This window comes from Crocodylus porosus, unplaced genomic scaffold (genome assembly GCF_001723895.1).
Source record: "Crocodylus porosus isolate Cpor-Errol unplaced genomic scaffold, CroPor_comp1, whole genome shotgun sequence".
Lineage (NCBI taxonomy): Eukaryota > Metazoa > Chordata > Crocodylia > Crocodylidae > Crocodylus > Crocodylus porosus.
The window spans coordinates 4,111,449-4,134,957 of NW_017728923.1; the positions used below are offsets into that span (position 1 = coordinate 4,111,449).

Consider the following 23,509-nt stretch of genomic DNA (forward strand, 5'->3'; position numbering starts at 1 on the left):
GTGACAAAAATGATAAAGGGCTTGGAAAGCAACCGTAAGAGGAGCGATTGAAGGAGCTAGGCATGTTCAGCTTGCAAAAGATACTTAAGAGGGGACATGGTAATAGTCTTCAAATACCTGAAGGGCTGCCATAAAGAGGGGAAACACCTTTTCCCTCTTCCTGCAGACAGTAGGGCACAAACCAATGGTTTGAAGTTGTAGCAAAATAGGTTTAAATTGGATATCAGGAAAAACTTCACTGTTAGAGCAGTAAGGCACTGGAATGGCCTGCCTAGGGAAGTTGTGGACTTGACCACTGGAGGTGTTCAGGAAGAGATTGAATAGGCATTGATCAGGAATGACCTTGGCATAGGTATGCCTATGTTCTATTATGGGTATTTCTCATGCTTTTGCTTTGCTGGTTGCCACATGGGGCTGGGAAAAAAAAATGTCCCCCTTCTTGCTGCTACAGGTCAGGGTTTTTTTTAAGTACCTCCCTCAGAAGCACTGGGTGTCAGCTGCAGCCAAGGCCAGGCATTTTGACTGGCGTATGCCAATGCTTCTGCTGGGGGTTAAAGCTGGACAGTCCTGGCTAGAGGGTCTTGCTCCTCTGTTCAGGGTCAGACTGATTACCGTATTTAGGGGTCAGGAAGGAATTTTCCCTCGGGTCAGATTACTATGGACAGTAGAGAAGTTTGCTTTCCTCTATAGCGGGACCTGTGGCCCTCTTCCTGGGATCTCTCAAGCCTGTTTTAACAGGCTTGCAGCAGGACATTGCAGCAGCAAGACATTGGCTGTGGTGTCCCCCTAGCTTTATCTGCAACAGGTTAGGGTGTTATAACTTTGTGTTGTGTCAGTTTTGACTTTGCTGTTTTGCTAAAAGTTTAGACAATGGATTTGTATGGGAAAGCTTGGATAGTGACGATCCTGCCTCAGGCAAGAGGTTGGACTACATAACCTATGGGGGTCCCTTCCAGCCCTACTTCCCTATGATTTTCTTGATTTATATGTGGCCCTTCCCAGAAGAGGCTCAGAGCAGCTTATAGTAAGAAAATATAATTGCTTAGAAACAGGAACACAAAGAGAAGAGACTATCAGGATAAATCAGAGACCTCCTAAAACAGTATCTCACCCTAGCTTTGGTTGTTAAATGCCTGCCCAAATAGGAAGGTCTTATAGCACTTCTGAGGGATGTCCAGATTTGGTTTCTGGCAGGCCTCAAGAGAAAGGGAGCTCCAGAGCTGAGGAGCAACTATAGAGATCCCCCATGCATTTCTGGCAAGTTGTACCTGTAGAAGGTTGCTCTCGATTGACTATATGGATTGCAATGAGGCATAAGGGAGTCCTTTAGGTAAGTAGGGTCCAGTCTGTTTAAGGCTTTAGAGCAGTGTTTCTCAACCCATGGGCTGTGACCCAAAAGTGTGCCGCAAGAATGTATGAAAGGGTTGCAAACAAACTTTAAAAATGGATTCTCCTTTGAAGAAGAAAAATGTGGGAAACCGTGGCTGTTCCCTTGCAGGCTGGCAGAGTTCCAGCCTGCAAGGAGCTGCTTGGGCCCCCCCCTCTGCCCCACACACCCACCCCCTTCTCCACACACTGGGAGGCTGGGGGCAGCAAGTCAGGAATGAAGGGCACTGGATCAGAACTGGCCACTGAGGTTTATGAATGGGTCTCAGTACAAAAAGTTGAGAACCACTGCCTTAGAGTCAAAACCAGCACCTTGGATTTCTCTTTTATTAATGAAAGCAGTTTAAATTGTGTGGGGAATGGAAGCCTTCTGCCTACCCCCAGTGTCATGAAGACAGAAGCCCCAACACTAGTCTGGAGGAACACAACACACAGCCCACGGGCCATGTGACTGACCAGGGCAAGCCCAGGGCCTGCTGCGATTCTTTTCAAGCCACTTTGTTAGCTGAAGGATTTGAAAAGCAAAACTGCAAGTCCTGTGATCCCTTTCCAGTGACTCATTCACCTGAGTCTGCACCTGCATTTGCTAGCCAGATGTGCTGAAGGCTTGCTCAGCATCACTAGAGCTTACTACTAGCAACTTCCCATTGCAAGATGGCTTGCATGTGGCCCTCCATAAAGCTTTAGCCATGCATCTGTTGTAGCTCTGTTGTTTTCAAAGTAGCTCCTACCCTTACCCCCACATACACAGTTCCCAAGATCTCCACGTGACCCACCTGTCAGCCCACATCACCCAATGCCCCCTAAGCTGCAGAACATCAACTTGCTAACAGATTTTATTATTTTTAACATCAGCTCTGAAGGCAACTGAGATGATCCAAGAAATGTGATTTCTCTGTCCAAGACCTTTGCAGAATTGACTTAAAGAAACTGTTTCAGTCCTGGTTTGAGACTTTTTAATGCCCTGCCATTTCAGTTCAGAAAGAGACCATTAGATGGAAGCAGAGCACCAAGATACTTCACACTCCTGGTTTCTTCTTCCTGACAAAGGTTAGCAAACAGTTGCTAAACACAGCTGTTCCTGAGCACTGTGCTCCTGAGATCCAAATTGCATGTCAGAGGCTAACAGTCAGAAGCTAGAGGGTAGGAGCACATAAAATGGAGTTGCCACACAGCAGACCTGCAGAAAGGCATTTACCCCGCGTTGGTAAATCCAGCACTCAGGTGACACTCTCTTACCCTTCACATCCAATCTCTTCCACAACAATGCTGTAGGCAGCCTGCCCATGAGCAGGATCTTGCTGGACAGATGTGGGTAATGTGGTATGGTTTTGAAGAAGCTGAGAGAGACTTTCCAAATTCAGGTCGATTAAAGGCAACAAAATTTCAGTTTGCAAAATGAAATGTGCCAGTGAATGAACAAAGTCATAGGCTGAGTCTCAGAGTGGTGAATCTTTAATGTCCACTTTGAGGAAGGATCATCTGGTACAGACACAATCAAGTAGGAAACATGATCTCTTAGAGCGAGCTTTTACAAAGTCAAAGCAGATTAAGAGCTATTTCTAGGAACAAGGTTAGCACAGAGCTGCTAAATACATCAGAGAGGAGTTGCAAGCACCACTTCCATGCTGTATAGCTCATCAGGGGCATGCAGCTGGCAGGGCCAGCACGACATGTTTACAGGCCTACGATCTGATTTGCTAATTTGGAAAAAATCTATTATTCTCACTGGGCACAAGAAAGTCCAGCCATAGGTTTACCAGTGATTCTAGCATCTAGGGACAGAAAAGACTGTAGAGTAACACACATGAATGGGATTCTTTATTGAGGCTGCAGCACAGAGACGGATCCTGTACTACACACCAGCTCTCAGGCTTACTCAAAGGCTGCTGTCTAGATTACAGTGACAAGCAGGATCTGCTCAAGTTTGCATCCCGCCTGGTGCTGAGAACATTTCTGACTCGCATCCAGCCCCTTAAGGAAAAAGAGCAACATCCGTGCCTAGCACAAATCCCTGTCTGGACTGAGATTCTACTGACTGGGAGAGAAAGTGCATCCTGCCATGCTACTAGCAAGCAAGAGAGTTTTTAAACACTTCAGCTGGTAAGGGAAAGGATCATTCACATGGAACCAGCTCTCACGCAGGGTGGAGCTTCTCTCCCATGCTGGCCTGACAGTGGAAACTTGCTGCCCCTGCAAACTCTATTTAGAATCAATGAGAACTGCCAGCCCTAATACAATACTAATCTGGCTTGTGGTGGATTTCATTTCCTTCCCAAACACTACTATATAGAGGAGGCAGGGCCTGCAGAGGCATGAACTGCCCCCCATCCATCTTTGGGTACAGACTTGTGATCTGAATGATGTACATTTCAGTGGCCATAATGCCCATATGCCTCACTGTGCCCAAAGATCCAACAGGCCCCTGCCCCTGCCCAATGCTCCAGCTTTTCCAACTTCTACAGTATATGACACTGTCAGAAAAATCCACAGCTGCAGCAGCATAACATTCACAGACTCTGAACTCAGGGGTACTTGGCAATCTAAATCCAATGGAGATGAATGGGAGTCACGGGTGCCTTGAGAAGCATAGTCCTTTGGTTTGGATCCTGCATTTTCATATCCACGAAGCTGCTAGTTTATCTCCAGAATGCAAAGGTCTTACCACTGAATTCAGGTCATGGTCACTGCAGGGGGCACAGGGTACTGGGCATAGAGAAGCTAATTAGCTTGCTCACATCCAGAGCAAGATGAAGTCCGACCTGTCAGCAGAGTATGTGCTGGTCTAACCAGAAGGCAGCCATCTGCAGCCTACTAAAGAAAGGGCAAGTTTTACTGTTAAGAATGCAGACCCCAAACGTCACACGCTCACTGTACTACTGACAATTACTAGCCACTGAACTACTGCACAGACAAGCTGGCTCTAAACTGTGCACTCCACAGTTCAATGTGCAACGTAAGTGCAGACTTCAAGAATAGGTTGTTCCTGCCTTCCACTCTAATGCACTAGACAAGGGTGAGCTTACCTGCTTCAGAGAACATGCTGCTGGACAGTTATCAGCCAGCAACATAGAAAAAATACCATCAGCTTATGGGTTAGAGTTTGGAAAACTGAAAAAGAAATCTTACAAGTGGATGCTGGTGGCAGTGCTGTTCTGCTACTTCCAAAACAGCTGGAGAGGCAGAGAGCTTGGGAGAAGAAAGGAAGACAGTCATATGTCAAAAGCATGAAGCTGGCTCTGGCCAGCACTCGACAGACTCATGACCAGCTCCACAGGTAAGCTGTGTCACCTTCACAGAATCACAGAAATGTAGGGCTGGAAGGGACCTCTGGAGGTCATCTAGTCCAGCCCACTGCTCAAGGTATGATCATCCTTGTCCAAACCATCCCATGCAAATCAGAGAGAATTAAACTTAGGGAGCAAGTCTGGATCCAGCTGGCCTGGAATGTACTGTTCCCCACTTTATTAGTTCCCCTCCCCCACTCCCCTTTCCCAGCTGACGATTTAAATCACTGCCCAGCTAGGTCAACCCAAAGGCTGACAGATGATCATGGCTGTCTCCTCTGCTGTCATGCCTCACAGAAATGGATATGTTCCCAGGCTCTACTCGTTTGTTAAAGTCACACCCGTCAGTTGGCTGTCCATCATTTATCTTTGTTAGCTTCTGTGGCCCAAAGGTCTGTAAGAGAAAAAAGGTTGGCAAATGAAGCCTATGCGAAGTTCACACTGATCCTATCAAGCTGGAGCTCCAAGAGTACATGGCAGATGAGAAGGGAGCTGAGGACAAGTCCTCCTTGTTCAAAGAATTTGTTAGCATATACTGCATGCATCAGAAGAGTGCTATATTAGGATGCTTTCAGCTCTCCACTTAAAACTTTAAACTTTTCTGGATTAATTTTATAGAGCATCCACCCAAAACTCAAGAGCACTGTGCTCCAGGTAGAAGGGGGATTATCAAGCAAACATGCTAATTTACAAGCCTGCTAACCTGGGCCCCCAAAGATAAAAAAAAACTCTGCTTTCCCACCTCCTGGCATGTTCTTTAGGTAGCCAACATTAAATATGTATGAGCCAACATTAAAGAATATGTATGGCACCACTCGACTGCTATTCCAGGAGTGCTGTGTTGCAAAGCTGCTCTGAGTATGTAAAGTCACAGAGCATGCAGGTGGCAGCAGAGTAAGAAACCAACCAGGACAGGGTAGGGGAAGGCTTCCCCATGCCTCTGCACAGCTAGTCAGCCATGGGAGCCTGGGGAACAAGCTTCATTTTGTCACAGGAATGGAAAGACACTATACTTGCTCATTCTCCTCAGGGCTGCCAACATGGGAGGGCAAGTGGGATGTGGCACATGCTTTATGTGGCATGGCCTCACTCTGGTGGTGACTGCACCACATGGAAGGGTGGATGAGCTTCCTACAGCCTGGTTTAAGCAAAGTGGATCCTAAAGCACACATCTCCATTGCTGATGCTAAAGGCAGCAGAGACCTCAGGGTCAATTACCACTGCCAACAATCTGCCCTGCAACTGACTGACTGATGACACCCACCCTAATAAGAGGACAAGTGAACACCATTCACTGTGCAGAGGGGCCCCACTGCCCTTCCTACATCAGATGGGCACTTCTGCAGTTGTGTTAATAGCTTGGTTTCCTCCAAATCCTCAGGGGCAGATCCTAAGTTGGTGTAAGTTCTTGCAGCCTCACTGGGCATTTTACACATGCTATGGAAGGCATGGGTGGGTGCTTTAATCAGCAAGGCATGCTAATTAAAAGCGCCTGAGCATCATGTGCATCAGTATCCCCCACACTGAAAAATATCAGTGGGGTGCTTTGAACTAAAGCTCACTGAATGAGCTTTAGGTTGAAGCACCCCACTACCATTTTTCAGTGCGGGGTTGCTCAAACATGTGACTCTACAGTCTGCTGGAACATGTTTATTTCCAGGCTCCAGCAGACTCGATTAATTGAGTCTGCTCCAACACACTGGATTTCCAGTGCATTGGGGCCAGCTCCCTGCATGTCTATAGGAGCCCGCTGAGCCCTTAAATTCAGTCCCTTTGTTCCCTATGCTTGCTAGTTCTGCCCAAGCTAACTCAAGTCCACTAAATTTCACACAGGTGAGGTTCAAGAAAGTTAGAAAGAAATGCAACAAAGCATGGGTTAAATGGCCACACACTTGCTCTCACTAACTTTGTACCGTGCCATCTCTTAAATGCCTTATTCCTTGCATGGAACGTGTGAACTATGGTTGCCATGACCAAGAGCATTGGGGGTTCTTTGGGAAGAGATCCCAAAGAAACTCTCACAAACTTCCAGGAATTTTGGAGAGTAAATTCTGCTTCCCTGGCATGATAAAGATGAACCCACCTATATGTTATAGTCATGGATTTAAACAACTGCCAGTGTACAGGGCACATAATGCTGCTCATTTCAGAGAATCTGTCCAGAAAGGTCTCCTCTACAACATATACTTTTCACCTGCTGCACCTGAAAATGGTTACAGCCATTACCAAGGTGTCTAGTGCAGACGCACCGAAAGGAAAGGCAGCGTGGCAAATAGGTATCGTGGTATCCACTCCACTGACAAGTCCACCAGAGCCATGTCCCCAGCTTCCAGGGGAGTGTGCAGGGATGCCACTGAGTGACTGAGGACCCTGGACTGCTTAGGTTCTGCTGGGCATCATCATGCATTTGCTGCAAATGCATCACGCCCAGGACACAAAACCCTGTGTTGCTAATACCTCTGGTTTCCACACAGCGGAGCAAGAGATTGATTTGTTAGGCTCAGACAGCTTATCTAATCCTACAGAGAGGGTAAGTACACATCACCTAGAGCTTAGCAGACTGTGAAGCAGTACCCAACAGTGCAGGGAAGTCATTTGGTAATGTCAGCCAGCTCCCTCCATCTACCACCATGGTCATGCCAGTCACATAGGATGCCAATGGGCTTGCCAAGTACAGCGCACTATGGGCAATCTCCGTCTTGTTTCCTGCCCGCTGGAGAGGGATTGAATTGAAGCGGCTGCTAGCTTCGGCGTGTTTGCCACCTAAAGAGAAGAACAATGTAAGCGACTGATTCCCCATCCTAGTGCCAGGCACTGCAATCGGGTGGTAGTGAGGGGCACAGAAGGGGGATCAGACACCAGTGATAGGAGCCACCCTAAAGAGACACCAAGACCTGCATGGGGATCTGGCCAGGGGAAAAGGAAGACCCAGGCTGAACATCCAAAGAACATTCAGCTCAGGGACTCTCTCCAGCTCAAGAACAGCAGTGGTGTTTAGTTCTGGACTGATCCCTGAAGAATGCATAGGACAGAATAATCCTGCTGTGGCTGTTAGGAGAAGGGGTAAATAGAGTAGATGATTTCCAAGGTCTGATCCAGTCTCTGTGAATGGATGATCGTAGAGACATTTCTACCATTTTTTAAGCAAAAAGACAACAGGCTGGCTTTGGGGGAGGCAGCACAGACTGGCATCACACTGTGTGAATGGGTGATGTTGCAGAGTATCACCAAACACAACAGAGCCTTCATCAGTGTTAATGATGAGACTAAAGACTGAGCAGAGCAATCTATGCTTGCCACAGCCACCAATGGGTAAAATGATGAAGAGGCAGTGAAGAGTGCTCTCAGCTTCACCCACAGAAGAAATGCGTGCTAGCTGCCAGGACAAGCCCCAGGGAGAGCCCAACTACAGCTGCAACACTGTGCTGCAAGCATCTCTGCTTTCGGGGCCATTACACCAGCCAAACTGCCCACCTTTTATGCAGACAAAAGTGAACTGTCTCTTTAATGCCAAGCAGAAAACCATCCCCACCCCTTTGCTTGAGAAAGATGTCCTGGGGAGCTCCTTACCAAGCCGCCGATATCCCTCAGTGCCTGAAATGGGGCCGGGGGCCAGGCTGTTGACCCGGATGTTGTTGGGTCCCCACTCCACCGCCAGGTGCCTGGTCATTGCATCTGGGAGGAAAGACATGAACAAAGTAATGAAAATACTTAGAGGAGCAGCAATTCAACTGATGGGACACGGAGATGAAACAGGCTATGGCAGGGCTGAAACACAGAGGTTGGGCCTGGAAATGGTAGGCAGAACCTGGAGCAGCCTAGAGGGTGCTAAGTGTCTGCGGGGGGCTGAGTAATCTGACTGCAAAGCAAGGGGACACTCACAGCAAGGCCTGATCCCCTGCCAGGGTGGGGGGTGGCGGGGTGGAGCTGTTCATCACTACCTTTAGCAAGTAGGTCCTAGCAGTTTTCCCTTCAAGGTCTGCCTCTGTTCTAGGAATTGAATGACTACGATCACCTTGACTCCAGCCGCAGAACATCACCTGCTAGAGTGAGCTGCTGACAATCCACAGGCCCTACAAGTTCTCCAAACACCTCTGCCATTGAATTCAGGCAGGATACTGAGCCAGTCACTTAATGCCAGACCCCAAGCCCAGTTAAATCTATGAATAAAGGCTGTGGTTGACTTCAGAAGCTTTGGATTGGCCCTGGGGAGTCACCTTTATAGCGAGAGTGAAAAATGGGTTAGGCACTGCTTTGCTGAAGGCTGGACAGGGCTAGACAACATAGCCTGTTTTACCAAGCCCGCTGTTACTGTTCTCTTCTTCAAAATCTTTTTCATATTCCAGAATTTATCATTCTGCAACACCATAAATGCTGGCAGGGGGGGCGGGGGGGGTGGGGACCACTCCTGGTTTGGCCAGTGTTAAATTCAAGAACTCCAGAAAGCATGGAGGGGGAAAGAGAACTAAATGTCACTGGAGTTCTGCATGGAATGTCTCCTCAGCAACCGCTGAGCAGGAATCAGGCTTGCCTCAGCTCCTACCTTCAACCTCATCTGAGGCAAGGAGTGTGCAGCAAATGTGCCTGATATTGCTATTAGTACACAACTCTCCTTCAGGCAATGCCCAGGTTCTCCAAAGGCACGTTCCCCCTCAGATGCTCTGGAAGAACGGAAATGCTGCTGACCTGTGCTACTTGGAGGTGCAGAAAGGAAACAGGTTGGCCAGGTGTGTTACTATACCTATAGCCGCCTTGGCAGTCCCAGCATGCACCTGGAGAGCCTGCCCTCTGTAACCCAGGGTTGCCGTGATGTTAATAATAACCCCACCATGGTCCTGAATGAACAAAAGATGAGGCGTTAGGGACTGAGCCAGGGAGACTCCCTGGAACGGCAGCAAGGCCTGGACATGGGCAGGACTTACCATATTTACTCAAATATAAGAGATGACCCTGATTATAAGATGATTCTCCAATTAGATTCTATATAAGTAAAATTAATACATTTTAAGTAATTTTACAGGTAGAGAATCTAATTATTGGAGGTTTGTCTTGAATTTATCCCCCTCCCACTGTGACAGCAGAAAAAATAAGTCTGGTGGGTCAGGTAGCTCCTTTGCCCTCCTGCCCTCCCCCCTGCACAACTTTTCTTCAGCAGACTCTTCCCAATCTCCTTACTATCAGACCCTGCTCTCCCTGATCACATGGAAGTGAGGAACAAATCTGAAAATACTGGTCTTGAAATAAACATACCCATAACAATTTGCACATAGTACCTATAGACTTAGCTCACTCAGAAGTGATGCATTTTACCTTTTTTGAAATTGCTGCAAGTTTTAGCACAAGTACTCCAAAAACATACTTTTAAGTAGTGCTTCAGCACCTACTGAGAGAGAGTACAGGGTTTTTTCCTTTGGCTTAAAGCCGAATTAGTTCCAAATTCCAAATCAGTCGGGCCAAGCTCAATTGCTCAAGTCTACGTGGCTCTACCACAGGGCAAATCTCCTCCTTCCAAGACCTTATTCCCCAAATCCATGGCAGGCATCTGATGTGCAGGCCCCAAGCCCAAAGATGTTCTAGTTCAGATGCCCCCTAGTCGCACTTGCATCTACCCAAAAGGCTGAAGAAGCAAGCCAGAGGAGAGCACAAACACAGTCCCCCATTACCAAAAAATTGTACAGTCGAGTTTACCACATGCGGGAAACTTGCAGTGGTTAGCCGGCCCAGAGTGCAGTGGACAGGCCTCACCCTGGGAAAACCTGTTGACCACTATATCTCCCCTGCCAGGTAAGTTCCTATCTAAAACCTGCTCTCCCTGATCACATGGAAGCAAGAAGCAAATCTGAAAGTAACAGGATGGGCTTCAATGTAGATAAATACAGGGTGCTGCACCTGGGGAGAAGGAATCCACAGCATACATTACAAGCTGGGGAGCTCCCCCCTTGAGAGCACAGAGGTGGAAAGGGATCTTGGAGTCATTATTGACTCCAAGACGAACATGAGCCGCCAATGCCAGATCGCAGCCAGCAAAGCCAACTGCACCTTGCTGTGCATCCAAAGGTGCATCTCAAGCCGGTCCAGAAAGGTGATACTCCCCCTCTACGCGACACTGCTCCAGCCTCAACTGGAGTACTGCGTTCAATTCTGGGCACCGCGCTTTAAGAAGGATGTGGCCTGACTTCAGAGGGTTCAGAGGAGGGTCACCCGCTTGGTTGGAGGGCAACAGAACAGGCCCTCTGAGGAGAGACTGAACCTGTTCAGCCTCAGCAAACAAAGGCAGAGGGGGGATTTGGTGGCTGCCTACAAACTCGTTAGGGGAGATCAGCAGCAAATAGGAAGGGTCCTATTCCCCCCAGCAGCACCTGGGGTGATGAGGAACAATGGCCAGAAGCTGCTGGAGAATAGGTTCAGGTCAGAGATTAGGAGGCACTACTTCATTGTTAGGGTGGCTAGGATCTGGAACCAACTTCCTAGGGAAGTGGTCCTTGCTCCTACCTTAGGTAAATTCAAAAAGAGGTTGGGGTCGTGTGATCCCAGCATGTGCTCCAGACAGTGGCAGGGGGTTAGATTAGATGATCTATTTAGGTCCCTTCTGACCCCTAACTACTATGAAACTATGGAACATGTGCTGTTGCTTCCCCCCTACCTGCGGCCCATGAGAGCACTGTGGCATGGGGGAGGAGAAGGCAGCCGCAGCAGACAAGTCAGTGAAGGTGGAGGGAGCCAATCAGTGCCCAGGTGGCTGCAGCTGCATTGGAAGCAGCTGCGCAGGGAAACTGTCCACCAGGCCAAATAAAAATCAATTGATGGGCACCCACCTCCAAGCCGGATCCAATTAGTTGGCAGGCCATATACAATTTGCCGCTCCCTGTCCTAAGAGAAGGGTGATCCACGATATTCATTATTAAATGCTGCAGCACTTGGCTCACAAGGAAAACCTCCACCACTTTCCCTTTTTCCTGTACTTCAATAAAAGGTTACTGTGATGGTTGTTACTGTAATACTAGCAGTGACTCAATGTAAAACCTCAGAAATGGGTTAGCTGTTTGATGCAACAGCAAACAAGGATTTAATTAATTTGTTCATGCATGGGCTTCTGATGTAGGAAGCACTTACCCTCAAGCATTTCTCATATAGCACTTTGGAGACATTGAAGGTGCCAAGGGTGTCTATATCCATCACCGTCTTATAGGCATTGAAGGACAATGCACTGGCTGGACACAGGAAGTTTCCTGCAGCATCTGGAGGGAAAGAGCATCCATGGGCACAGTCGGTGGGGTGGTTGGTAAAGGAGGCTGCTATAATCTGGAGTCAGGTGAGTACAGGGCACTGCAGCCTGGCTTTCACTGCAGCACCAGGTTGAGGCATGTATATATATGTAGATGCCTACATATGCCAAGGTCCTAGCTGTACACTGCATTCAGAGATGACAAAAGCCCCAAAGGCAACCAATGCAAAGCCACATTTAATCTAGTAAACACACAGGGCATCTATAAACGTGCTCCAGGATGGTGAGTGAGGTGTTTTAATTAGAGCAGTTCTGAGACCCACTCAAATTAAAGCGCCTGCAGCATCGCAAGTATTCAGCATCCTCTTTCAAAATGGCAGCATGGGTGCTTAGTTAAAGTGCCCCTGCGGTCATTTTGAAATGTGGGGATGCTGAATACATGGGATACGGAGGCTGCTAGAGCATGCTAATTAGCATGCTGCAGCAGACTTGAAGTCTGCTGTGATGTGTGCTAATTAGCATGTGTCGGAGCAGAGCTATCACGTGTATACGCACCCACAGGGTTGAGGGGTAAGGAAATGAAAGGCTCACATGCCACTTAACACAGTATGCCATGTGCTCAGACATCCAAGTAACCATTTGAGATGTCAGTAGGTAGCTATCAAGGCTCCTCTTGGTTTACTACCCAGACACTATGGATCCAAGGTGTTGGTGGGTCACTGTCACCAGCAGCATTACTTGGGAGTGAGGCACTAGTGGAGCTACGACCTACAGCGGGCATCAGAATGGCCTCCTTGGCCATGGCAGCTCTGCATCATTTGGCCTTTTGCCAGGAAGCCTCAGGCAGGTAAAATGACCCTCCTTTGCCATCTCTACACCTGATCTCCTGCACTTGGGATCCTCCAACCTGCTACAGAGGAGTTCTTTTCCAAGGCCCAGAACTCATTATCTACATCTCTGTTACATACCCCAGCTGTGCCCATACTAAGTGCCCCAAGCCTTTAGGAAGCCCTTCTGCTCCTGCCCAAGAGCCCCCTTACTCTGTGCTAGGGCAGGAGCAGGAGAGCAGCCATCCACTTAAGAGGCCTTCTCCAGCTGGAGCAGACACCCTGTTACCTTCAGCACCTGGGTGCACCACCTAGAGCTGGGCCAAAAGGCATATTGTGCTGAGAGAACTACTCAACTGTGATCCTTCACAGCAAAGCCACCCTGGACTTTGGGCCAAAAAGCTGCTAGGTGTCAAAATTCTGGCTGCAAGCAAGACACATCATGGCTTATTTGAACTGAGGTTGAAATGGATGCTGCAGAATGGGTCAGAGCTGCTCAGGGATGTGCCAGTACTACTCTCTTCCCCACTGGCTTTTCTTGCTGACTTGTTTTCAGACTCCTGCCACCACAAGGAAGCCCTAGTTTCTGACTAGTGCCATCACCACCACAGATGCCTGCAGGGCACTGAGAACACAGAAGCCTTTGCTCCTGATTAGATGCACATTCCTCTAGTTTGGTAGCCTGCTTCCAGCGTGACTAATATCAGGGGATCTAAAAAACAGGACAAGTCAGACACGTGGCAATCAGCTTGTACCCTGACGCATGTGGGGTGAGAGGGCTTGCCATTCCCCTTCCCTCCCCAATTTTAAAAAGGAACTCACTATTAATGAGGATGTCGATTCGTTCAAATTCTTTCAGAGCTTCGTCCACAGCTGCTATAATTGTTTGGGGCTGTCTCACATCTAGAGAAAGAGCCAGGCATCGCTGACCCGTAGCAGCTGCCAGCTTCTTAGCTGCCTGGAAAGGACAGAGATATTTTGCTTTAAAGAACCTTTTCTTTCCCTTTCCCAGTCAGTTGGGAGAATCAGAATCTGATGTAGGAAAAGGATAAGTCAGGCAGACCATCCCCAGACCTGTCATGAGACAGGGTAGCTGCCTGGGTGAACCGTTACATGCGTCTGCTGTACGCTGTTAGATAGCTACCATGTGTCCCATCCTGTGTCGTCCCTACCCCCCCAATATGGTTTCATTTAGAGGGCAAAGGAAATAATTCCATGTTCTAATTTGTAAGTTGCTTGGCCAAGTCTTGAGATGATTATCTAGAGGTGTATACAATTCAGAGGTACCAAACCAGGACTGTAAGCTTGGGTCTGAGCACCAGGTTACCAGAAAGATAGTGACATCTTGGATGGAGCTGAGGCAAGTGACATGCATGAATGGAAGGGACCAGAGGCATTCACTTGAACAGGAAAATTGGGAGAGCTGAAATTTTAACCTGGCAAAAGAATGGGTAAGCTAATAAGTCTGCAGTGCCTGGTAGGTGCAATTAGGAAGAGCAGAATCAAACAAAGGAAAGTCAAATCTGGGCATAAGAAAAGGCTCCTCAGAGTGAAATTGTCAAAGTTGTGGGAAGAGGCAGGACCCTTTTTGTTTGGGTCATTTAAACTGAAACAGACAGACAACAAACAAAACAATCCTGCAAAAGAGAACTCAGCAGTACTTCTCTTAGTGGTACTGGCAGATCTTTTCATCCCCAACTTCCTTGTCAATGAAGTATAAACATGTCATTATCACTACTGAGTCACCCTTGGCTTCTGGGTCCTATTTCTGTGCACAGATGACAAATTCCAGAGAAATCACATTCAGAATCTCTCTACTTGCTGAAAGCCATGCTCATGCCTGAAGCACAAAGCCAAAAGAACTGGCATGCAACAGAAACTCTTTCCAGCTGATGTTTTCATAATAAGGGTTGTTGACATTACATGTCTGAGCCTAACAGGGAAATGAACCACTGAGCAGGAAAGTGAAAAGAGCAGAAAGTTCTGCTGTTTGTATTCAGTCTCATTATAACATTGTGCATCTAACTCCTGTCCTGAGTCTGGAGAGGTTGACTTCCACATTCCCCAAGTTCACCAGTTATAATGGTTTGCCCACACAGGAACATGACCCAAGCCAAAAGATTTTTGTCATCACATTTTGAGACACCTAGATGCCATGGCAGGAGCCAATTCAGAGCTGTTCTCTAGAAAGGATTCTAAATGAAAACTCTGTCCCATATAATGTTTGTTCTAGCCCTAGGAGACTCTGCTTTAGATAAATAATGCTAGGATTTGTCCTGCTGCCTTGGCAGAAGCCCAGAAGCAATGAAGCCTGAAATGGAAAGCTGTGTGGCTTTTGTTCCTGCAATTCACCTAATGCCCAGCTCTTGGGCCAATGGAGACCAGAAGAGTAAATATGCACCAATGCTTCTGGGAGCACAGTCAACTCAGCAAGGGGAGAAGGCCCCAGGAGCAGGCAGCAAATCAAAAGAGGAGTCTACAGCATCATAGCAGCAAAATAAATAATAATAAAGAAATGCCAATGCCTTGCAGGTGCAAAGACATCACACTGCAAAATGGGGAAGAAATAACAGCAATCCACAACTCCCTCTTTACAATCAGGCAGCTCAGATCCTAGGGATGGGGCATGAACCATAATCAGCACTTTTCCTGCAACTTCCTGCCCCTCAGTGGCTGCCTCAGTTGATTGCATGCGAACAGGCAACTACATAAACTTGAAGACAGGAGTACTATCCACTCCTGGAATCTCATAAGTTTCACTGTCTTTTGGGTTTTGTGAGCCCCAATTGAGTTCAAGGAAATACCAGCTTTCATTAAAATAAGTAAAATCTTCTCACCCTCATGAGTACAGAGAATGAAAATGGGACTCAGCACACTGTAGACTGCAGTAAGCCCCGGGCTGCTTAGTGGTAATATAGTGAGCATTTGCTTGCATCTGCTTGATCAGAGTTTGGATAAGAGAGGAGACAGCAATAGAAGTGAGCAGGCAAGAGAACATTAGAGGAAGAGTTTAGAGAGCATAAGGATGAAAGGTCAAAAGTACTCAGCTGAGGGTTGCTTAGAGTTTGCTTCACGGTTAAACCAGCTAGATCTGGTTTAGGACACAGCATAGGATCACAGGAAGAGAGAGCTGGGGGGAACTTACGAAGACATCTAGCCCAATCTTGCTCAGAGGCTCACTGCAGGATCATCCCTGCCTAAACCAGCCTGGCCAAATGTTCTAACCCGCTCTTGAAACCTCACAACCTGTCTAGGTGGCCTGTTTCAAAGCCTGACCACTCTCAGAGTCAGAAAATTCTCAATTGCCAACATAAATTTCCTCTGCAGCAGTTTGACATCACAGCTTCTAGCTCCCTATGGCCAGAGAAAAGGTTCTCTCTCTCCTCTTTATAATCGCCCTTCAGGTATTTAAAGACTGTTATTAAATTCCAACCTCAATATTCTCCTCTCTAACAAACAGTCTTAGTTCTTTCAGCCTTTCCTCATAAATCAGGCTTCCCAGGCCTTTAATAATTTGTCTTACTTTCCGCTGTACTCTTTCCAAACAATCCACTTCCTTCCTGAACTGTGGGGCCCAAAACTGGGCACAGTACTGCAGGTGAGGCCTCACTAATGCCAAATTGAGTGGGGGAAAAATCACTTCCCTTGATTTGGAAGAATCACTCCTGTTAGAATCTTGTGTGCTGTTGGCGTGTGCTTTTTGTTGCTGCAACAAGAGCACTTTGTTGCTTCATTCCCTTTTAATGATTCAGTATTAGCCCCAGGTCCTTCTCTGCAGTACTGCACTCTAGCCAGTCATTTCCCAATCTGTAATTGTATATGCAATTATTCTCCCATGTGCAGGATTTTGCAGTTGTCCTTGTTGAATTTTATCTTGTTGAGTGCAGACTCTCTCTCCAATTTATCCACGTCATTGGTGGTATCTGAAAATTTGCTAAGTGTGCACTCCATCCCATCATCCAAATCATTAATAAAGACATTAAACAAAATTGAAAATTGGACAGAGCCCTTATACTTTATAAAGGGATAAAAATAAGTATGCCAATAGGTCATACAAGCATGCCAATAGGTCATACTCTGCCTAATATTAATTACATGTTTATATTATATAGCTTTAGCAAGTTTTTGAAAGTAAGCCAGGTAACCGAGTATAAAAGGCTAGGTTCAACTCAATTTTTACTCTTCTGCCTTGAACTACACTTCTTGCTGAACAGCCCATCTACAGATAAATCAAGTTGTAGAGAAGCACCCATCTTGGCTCTAAACCTAGGTAAAAAGTTATTTTCCCTTACAGACTGGCCACCTGTTTGAAGCTTTTAGGATTTTAGGACTTAGTATATTTAAGATTAATATTTTTCAATTTTCACATATTAAAATTGTCTCAGTAACAAGTTGATTATTTGACTTGAAATGCTTTACCTCTATTGTCTTATTATTCATGTACTATTTGACACAACACCTCACTCAAACTTACTTTGATCCCCAGAACACTTCTGGGAGGTTACCAGCACCCAGATCAACAACAATAATGAAAAAAAACCCCTGACTTTGATTTTTAAAAATCTTATGGGACTTTGTCTGTGGGAGAGAGGGGGCAGGTGGGGACTAGACAGGGCTCACTCATGAGTTGAGTGCTAAGTATTTGCAATGCTGCAATAAGCTCCTTAAATAGCAGTTACTGCTAATGTCCTGTTTTTACCTTACCTAGGATTGCATTTTTACTCCTCCTCCTTTTAATGATTAAAAAGTATACTTAGTGATGCAGAAACTACTCGTAAAAGTCTACTGAACTCATCCTGTGGGAGCCAACACAGGACCTGTCTGTACACTGGCCTTGGACTCAGAAGACCAAAGTTCAACAACATGTAACTCTGCCATCATCTGGCTGGCATGACTTTGGCAAGTGTCTTCATTTCCCCATACCTCAATTTCCTCAGCTGTAAAACAGGGACAGAGATGCCAACCTTCTCTGTAAAGCACTAAGGCCTACAGGTAGGAAACATTACTTCAAAGCTGGGGACTGTTACTGTAATCATTTTCCCAGTGTCCTGTCCACACAGCTGTGTATAACTCAAGCAACAAACTGCCTCCCTTCTGTCCCCATTTAAAACTAAGCTCAGCCAGAGGGGTCCTTGGCTCAGCCCAATCCTTAGGCTGTGTAACATCCCTTCAGACCATTCAAAAGCAGTTCCTTGGGGCCATATTTTGCTTCTAAGGTGCTCAAAATATCCTACGCTGTTCAACAGGAATAAGGAGAAAGATGGCATTAGCTATGCGTACCATAAATAGGCCCAAAGGGGTTTTTAAATGCATGTATGTCTTGCAATCATTTACAACTGCTTCATGCTCCTTCAATTCCTTTGGATAAATACCAGTGCCCTTGCCAATCCTGTAGGATCTCTGAGCCCTTCTGCAGGGTACCCCAGTCCTGCTGGCCCCATCTGCTTACCTCAGTGACTTTCTCCAGGCTTCTGCTGGCAATGATTGTTTGGCAGCCATGCCTAGAACAAGAGCTCAGTGAGGATAACAGTACTGAATGCTTTTTATAGATTGTGCCCAGATCAGAAACTCCATAGGGACTGCTTACTGTCTCCTGCTCTGCACCCTATCCTCCAGGAAGTATCAATAGGGCCCATCTATAAAATGGTTAACTGTGGGACAGACACATGAAGGGACTTGTTTAAAATCACCCAGCAAGACAAAAAATCTCAGCTTTACATACCAGTCACCTACCCACACTGCCTCATCTAATAGGAAGGTGAGCCTCCCCTCCCAGCAACATATTGGGACAGCTCCTCAGGAAAGGAAAACCCCTTCAACTTCCTTCTCTTTACAGTGCCTAATAACAGGGGGTATTAGGACAACCGCAGCTTTCCCTTTTCATCATGAATAAAGGGAAAACTCATTCCTTCAACAAGCTGTTGTAGCTCATGTATGATGGGCTTACCCAGGAATCACTGAGTTAATAGTCCCATTTCCCGCACGATGAAGATCAGACAAACTGATCAGAAGGGCTCTTCTGGCCTTAAAAATTGGCACTTGGACAAAATCACTTTGAGATTCACTACGGATCCCCTATCTTCACTATGAAGGCTGAGAAATGTGCAATTATAGCCAACAGTACTATCAACCCAGGAGGGAAACTGCAGTGCCCAAACAAGCTCAGCCTTCAAGCCTAGGAACATACAGGCACCTTCAATCCAAGGGAGATCCTACAACGTAGGTTGCCAAAAGGCTGTACAACTCTTGAAGAAAGCATTTGGATTACATAGGACCTGCTCTGGAAGGCAAAGCACACAACAGGCAAGAGTGGCACGTTTACATGGGCTGAACTCAGCAACAATAATATGCTTGGTGCACAGAAGTACCCATATGCAGTGATTCAAACTCGCAGGACAATTAACATCATGTCACAAGGGCAGATCTCTGTATCACAGTGGGCTGCACACGTTCATATGCACCCAGGTAGCACCCTCAATCAGAGTGTGCAAAGGACTTGGTGCAGATGTCACCTGGTGATTTTGCTTTAAGGACATGATCGTACCAACAATGCAGATAAACCAGGATTAACTGTCTGACCACCCCCCCCAGAATAACCTGGCAATCATGGGAGAAGAGATTTTTTTCTTGGATCCGGACACATAGGATGCCAGCTGGGACTCAGCAGCTCAGTTCCACATCTCTGGGGCTGGAGCACTGCAGATCAGGAGGCACAAGTTTGCCTCCCGCTGGGCCAGCTTCCTACTGTGAGGCTAGTACGGGATGGGATCCAGCTGCAATGGACACTCCAGATAACAGGAGTCATCTAGACCCCTTCAAAGGGTAAGTCTGAGGTGTGGTGCTACAGACAGGGCCGGGAAGATCTGTGTGCAATGAACTGGTCTACCCTCTCTAAACAACAAGCGAGGCAAGTGACAGGGGAGCAGGCCGGGAAGGCAGGACGGAGCCTGGCCCAACAGCTCCTTGCTGGCACCTCCGGATGTACCTCATGAAGATTTCTGCAGTCCGGAACCCAATCCCAGAGCCGCCCCCGGTGATGAGAGCAACTCTGCCCCTGGTGGGAGGGAAAAGGGAGAGAAGCAAAACAATTAAAAATGAGTCTCGGCGCACACGGAGGCCCCGGGGGCTGCAGCCCGCCCTGCGGCCCAGAGCGGCTGAGGCAGCCGCAGGGGCCGGAGCGAACCCGCCCCAGGACGCGGGGCTCCCGGGCTGGGGGGGCGCTTCGTCCTCCAGGAGAGAAGCCGCCTGCAGCGCCCAAGCCCCGGCCCCGGGCGGGCGCGACCCGGCCAAGGACGCGGGGCCCGACTTTCTCGCCTCGCCCCCGGTCGTGGGCGCTGCGGGCTGAAGCCGGGGCGGGCGACGCGGCCCTGGCCCGGGGAGCCCCGCTCACCGCAGCACGTCGGGGCTGAGCAGCGGGCGGTACTCGGGCAGGCAGTCGTCAGTGTCCACGTCGGGCGGCGGCCGGCAAGCGGCAGCAGCCCCCGCCATGACTGCTCCCAGCGGCCAGAACCCTGGGCCCGCCCCCGCGCAAGGCCTGCTGGGACGGCGGCTATCCCAGACGCGCGGACAGTGCACGCCCCGCCCTGCCGCGGCCGCTCCGCGCTCTCTCCCCGGGGCCGGCCCGCGCGCTGTGAATACTCACTAACACAAATGTGAAGTAACATCATGCGTCAGGCTGGCAGCCGTGAATAGTCAGGCTGGGACTGCAGGGCAAAATCCTTCTGCCCTCCCCCCACCACGTGTGGCTTTATCCCCGCACGCAAATTTACCTCAAGCCCCCACCCAGAAAGTCGGTGAAGTCACTTTCAGCTTGGTGTTGTAATGTGAGCCAATCCGTCCACTGGCAAGCACGTGTTAAATGAAACTAGGTTTCTGACAAGGGAGGAAGGGAGCAAGGGGCACCATAAGCAAGATCTTAACTAAACCCTCAGCTGTAGCTCACAATTCATCACAGTCATCGTGAGCAGGAAACAAGCCCGGGGAGTTACCTTACCGCCAGGTCCATCACGTCTACCCCCGGGGCTGCTATCCACCGGCTCTACCGTCTGCGCCAGCTTAGTAGTAAGTGCTGGGTACAGAGGCCCACCCCGCAGGCCCTGCTGGCCCCGCTGCCAGGGTTGCCGCCCTTCTGTGGCTCGACCACCAAGGGTGCTAGGCCAACTGAAGTATGGGCAGGGTTGCTGTCTGGTGCTGTAGAGCAGTGCTAGGGTGCGATGCCAGGGAGCACTGCTGTCGATGCTGCCTCCAGGGGTCTCCAACAGGAAAGTAAACATTATACATTTTCTTTCCTTCCTTTTTTTTCATGAAAACATGGTTTGTATATAAACCCACACTGATTTTTCCAAACTTAACTTATGTATTACTGTATTTACTTGAATACAAGATCATTTTTTCCCTCATGCAACATGGGGAAAAACATGCCTCATCCTGGATCTGAGTACCACCAGCACCCTGTCTCCAGGTAGGTTCAGGATCAGGCAGTGGTCAGGGATCAGGTTGGGGATGGGGCAGCAGCTTCCATAAGTATCAGGAAGCAGTACACATGAGGATCGGGTGAGGAATGGAGCAGCAGCACATGGACAGGGGATCAGGAAGCAGCATGTGTTGGGGGATTGGGCAACAACACCCATGTGGGGTTGGGAAGCAACATGGGTCACAGGGGGGAGCAGCAGCACACATGGGGAAGCAGGCAGGGGATTGGGCAACAGCATGCATTAGGATCGGGAGGCTGCAGATGTTAGGGACTGGGCAGCACCAGGGGTGGACAGCAGCATGTGATGAGGATCAGGTGGCAGTGTGGGTTGGGAATTGGGGGGGGAGGTGAATGGGGGGGCAGTGGTGGGTTCTGGGTCAAGACAGGCAGCATGGGTGCAGGCATGAGGGACAAGTGGCAGGGGAGCAAGGTACAGGAGTGAGGTTGCCTGCCTCCTCCCTCCATGGTTGGGAACATTTAAGACAACCCTACAATAATCAGATTCTATATGTGGAAAATTACAAAAAAATATAATATGTCCTAATTATCCTTGTACGGAAATGGCCTACTTGGGGTGGTCATCTTACATTTAAAACCATCTTGCTGGGTTCCGGTAAATACAGTATTAATTGCAAAAATAAATTATCATTATTGATGCATACTATTTATTCCATCCAATAACATAGAAGACAGATGAAAACAGATGAGAACTGAAAATCACAGTATTATCATCAGTAGTAGTAGCAGTAGACATCTGTCTTGCAAGACAATAGAATTACACTGACTGAGACTTCAGCTTGCTGAACATAATCCTAACTTGAAAATAAAGTGAAGTTGGCATGACTTCTTCAGGGTGGAAGAACCTGGGCAGTGTCATATGGAGACACTGAGTTGCCCACACACCAGTGTCCCCCATCTCGGCCTTGCTTGCTTAATCTAAAGGAAAGGCAGGTGTCAGTATGTTTGGAACTGGTTTGGCTGCAGGAGCTGGAGGAGCAAAGGAGATCGTCCATTTGTCCATCAGTTGGGGCTTCACTCCTAGACTGGCTGCCAACTGGGGTTAAAGAGCCCTATTATATAGTGGCATTTCCTCTGTCAGGTGTAAGACTAGGACCCTCATCTAAGATGCTCCTCTGCCCAAAGCCATTGGCATCTTAGAGGTTGCTAGGTTATTTAACAGCCGGCCAGCACTCGGCATTAATAGTTGCAGGTAATGCAATCTACTGACTTGTTTTAGCATCAGTCCAATATTCTTAATTCCCTGACCCTGAGGCTTTGGTAGGTATTTAACTATCTGTGTGTGTCCTTGCTGATGTCCTTATTGTTTCTGATACATTCGTATAGCAGCAATGTGGCTTGGTACACTTTCCTTCCTAAGAGCTGTGGAGAACTCTTCTTCAGTTGCTGGTGTATCTCCATATCCTGCCTTTTTCAATTCTAAATTCCATCATCCTGCACTGGCCCTGGCTGCCTCCCTACTCTGGCCTGGTCCAGCCCCAGCCCTGCACCACCCAGGGTGGGGCCTGGAGCTGGAGCGGGGCCAGCCTCAGCTCTGCTACCAGGCCAGAGGAGACAGTGCCCTCAGGAACCCCACCTCACCCCGCCCTATTTAAGTTGTCTCTGGGAACAGTCCGGCGGCTCCTGCAGAGTTGTGGCACTGCAGACCCAAGGAGGGCATGTGGCCTCCCCCAATCTTTGCAGAGAACAAGGGTGGACTGCATCTGTGAAGTGAGCTGGGCTCTGCCTGCTTCGCGCCTCACTGCAGCATTTTCAAAGTGGCATACTGCCATGTGTCCCACCATTGGGTGGGCTGGGTCGCGAGGCACATGCCACTGTGCTGCATTGCTTTTAAAGGCTGCAGCAAGGCGTGGAGCAGGCAGAGCCCACCTTGCCTTGCATTGCAGCCCGCCCTTGCCCCATACAAAGATTGGGGGGGACATGTGTCCCCCCTGGCTCCCTGGTGCCACAATTCTGCAGAAGCCACCAGGCTCTGACTGCCTCACGACCTGGCCTGGCTGGAGCTCCATTCACCGTGAATGGGGTCCCGGCTGGGCCAGGTCATGAGGCAATCAGAGCCCAGCAGCTCGTCCAGGGCCACGCCGTGTTGGAGCCCAGGGGTTGGGAGAACATGCCACCCTTCCCTCAGCTCCCTCTCAGTGCGCACAACGGTGGGAGCCAGCAGGCTTCAATTGCCCCATGATCCTGCATGGCCAGGGCCCCTGTCTCTACCCCGCTCCCTCCTGCGCTGTGCCCCCTCTTCCACCCTCCCTAGCCCAGAAACTAAAGGAAGAAGAAATCTTACCTACCTGCC

At 48.5% G+C, this 23,509-nt stretch overlaps 1 protein-coding gene across 2 annotated transcripts; it reads right to left on the bottom strand.

The window, feature by feature from the left end:
* Positions 1 to 4,938: 4,938 nt before the first annotated feature.
* Positions 4,939 to 20,221, bottom strand: DECR2 (2,4-dienoyl-CoA reductase 2). Of its 2 annotated transcripts, none has more exons than XM_019539975.1 (9): positions 20,116 to 20,221; positions 19,711 to 19,779; positions 18,175 to 18,226; positions 13,548 to 13,683; positions 11,787 to 11,911; positions 9,415 to 9,508; positions 8,244 to 8,348; positions 7,248 to 7,436; positions 4,939 to 5,067 (listed from the first exon to the last, which is right to left on the bottom strand). In XM_019539975.1, exons 1-9 carry the CDS (start codon positions 20,211 to 20,213, stop codon positions 5,033 to 5,035), a joined length of 903 nt encoding a protein of 300 aa, XP_019395520.1. In that variant the 5' UTR covers positions 20,214 to 20,221; the 3' UTR covers positions 4,939 to 5,032. The 2 variants fall into 2 exon arrangements, with proteins under 2 accessions (XP_019395520.1, XP_019395521.1); XM_019539976.1 differs by having other exon boundaries at positions 4,976 to 5,067; positions 7,219 to 7,436.
* Between the last annotated feature and the right edge of the window lie 3,288 nt (positions 20,222 to 23,509).

Excerpts from the sequence above, each read along its gene's own strand:
- DECR2 (XM_019539975.1), bottom strand. The coding sequence starts at position 20,213 with ATGGCGGGGGCTGCTGCCGCTTGCCGGCCGCCGCCCGACGTGGACACT. Across the intron at positions 19,780-20,115 it reads CTCAGCCCCGACGTGCTGCG|GGGCAGAGTTGCTCTCATCA; the intron begins GTGAGCGGGGCT and ends CCCTCCCACCAG. Across the intron at positions 5,068-7,247 it reads TGACTTCCCTGCACTGTTGG|ACCTTTGGGCCACAGAAGCT; the intron begins GTACTGCTTCAC and ends TTTCTCTTACAG.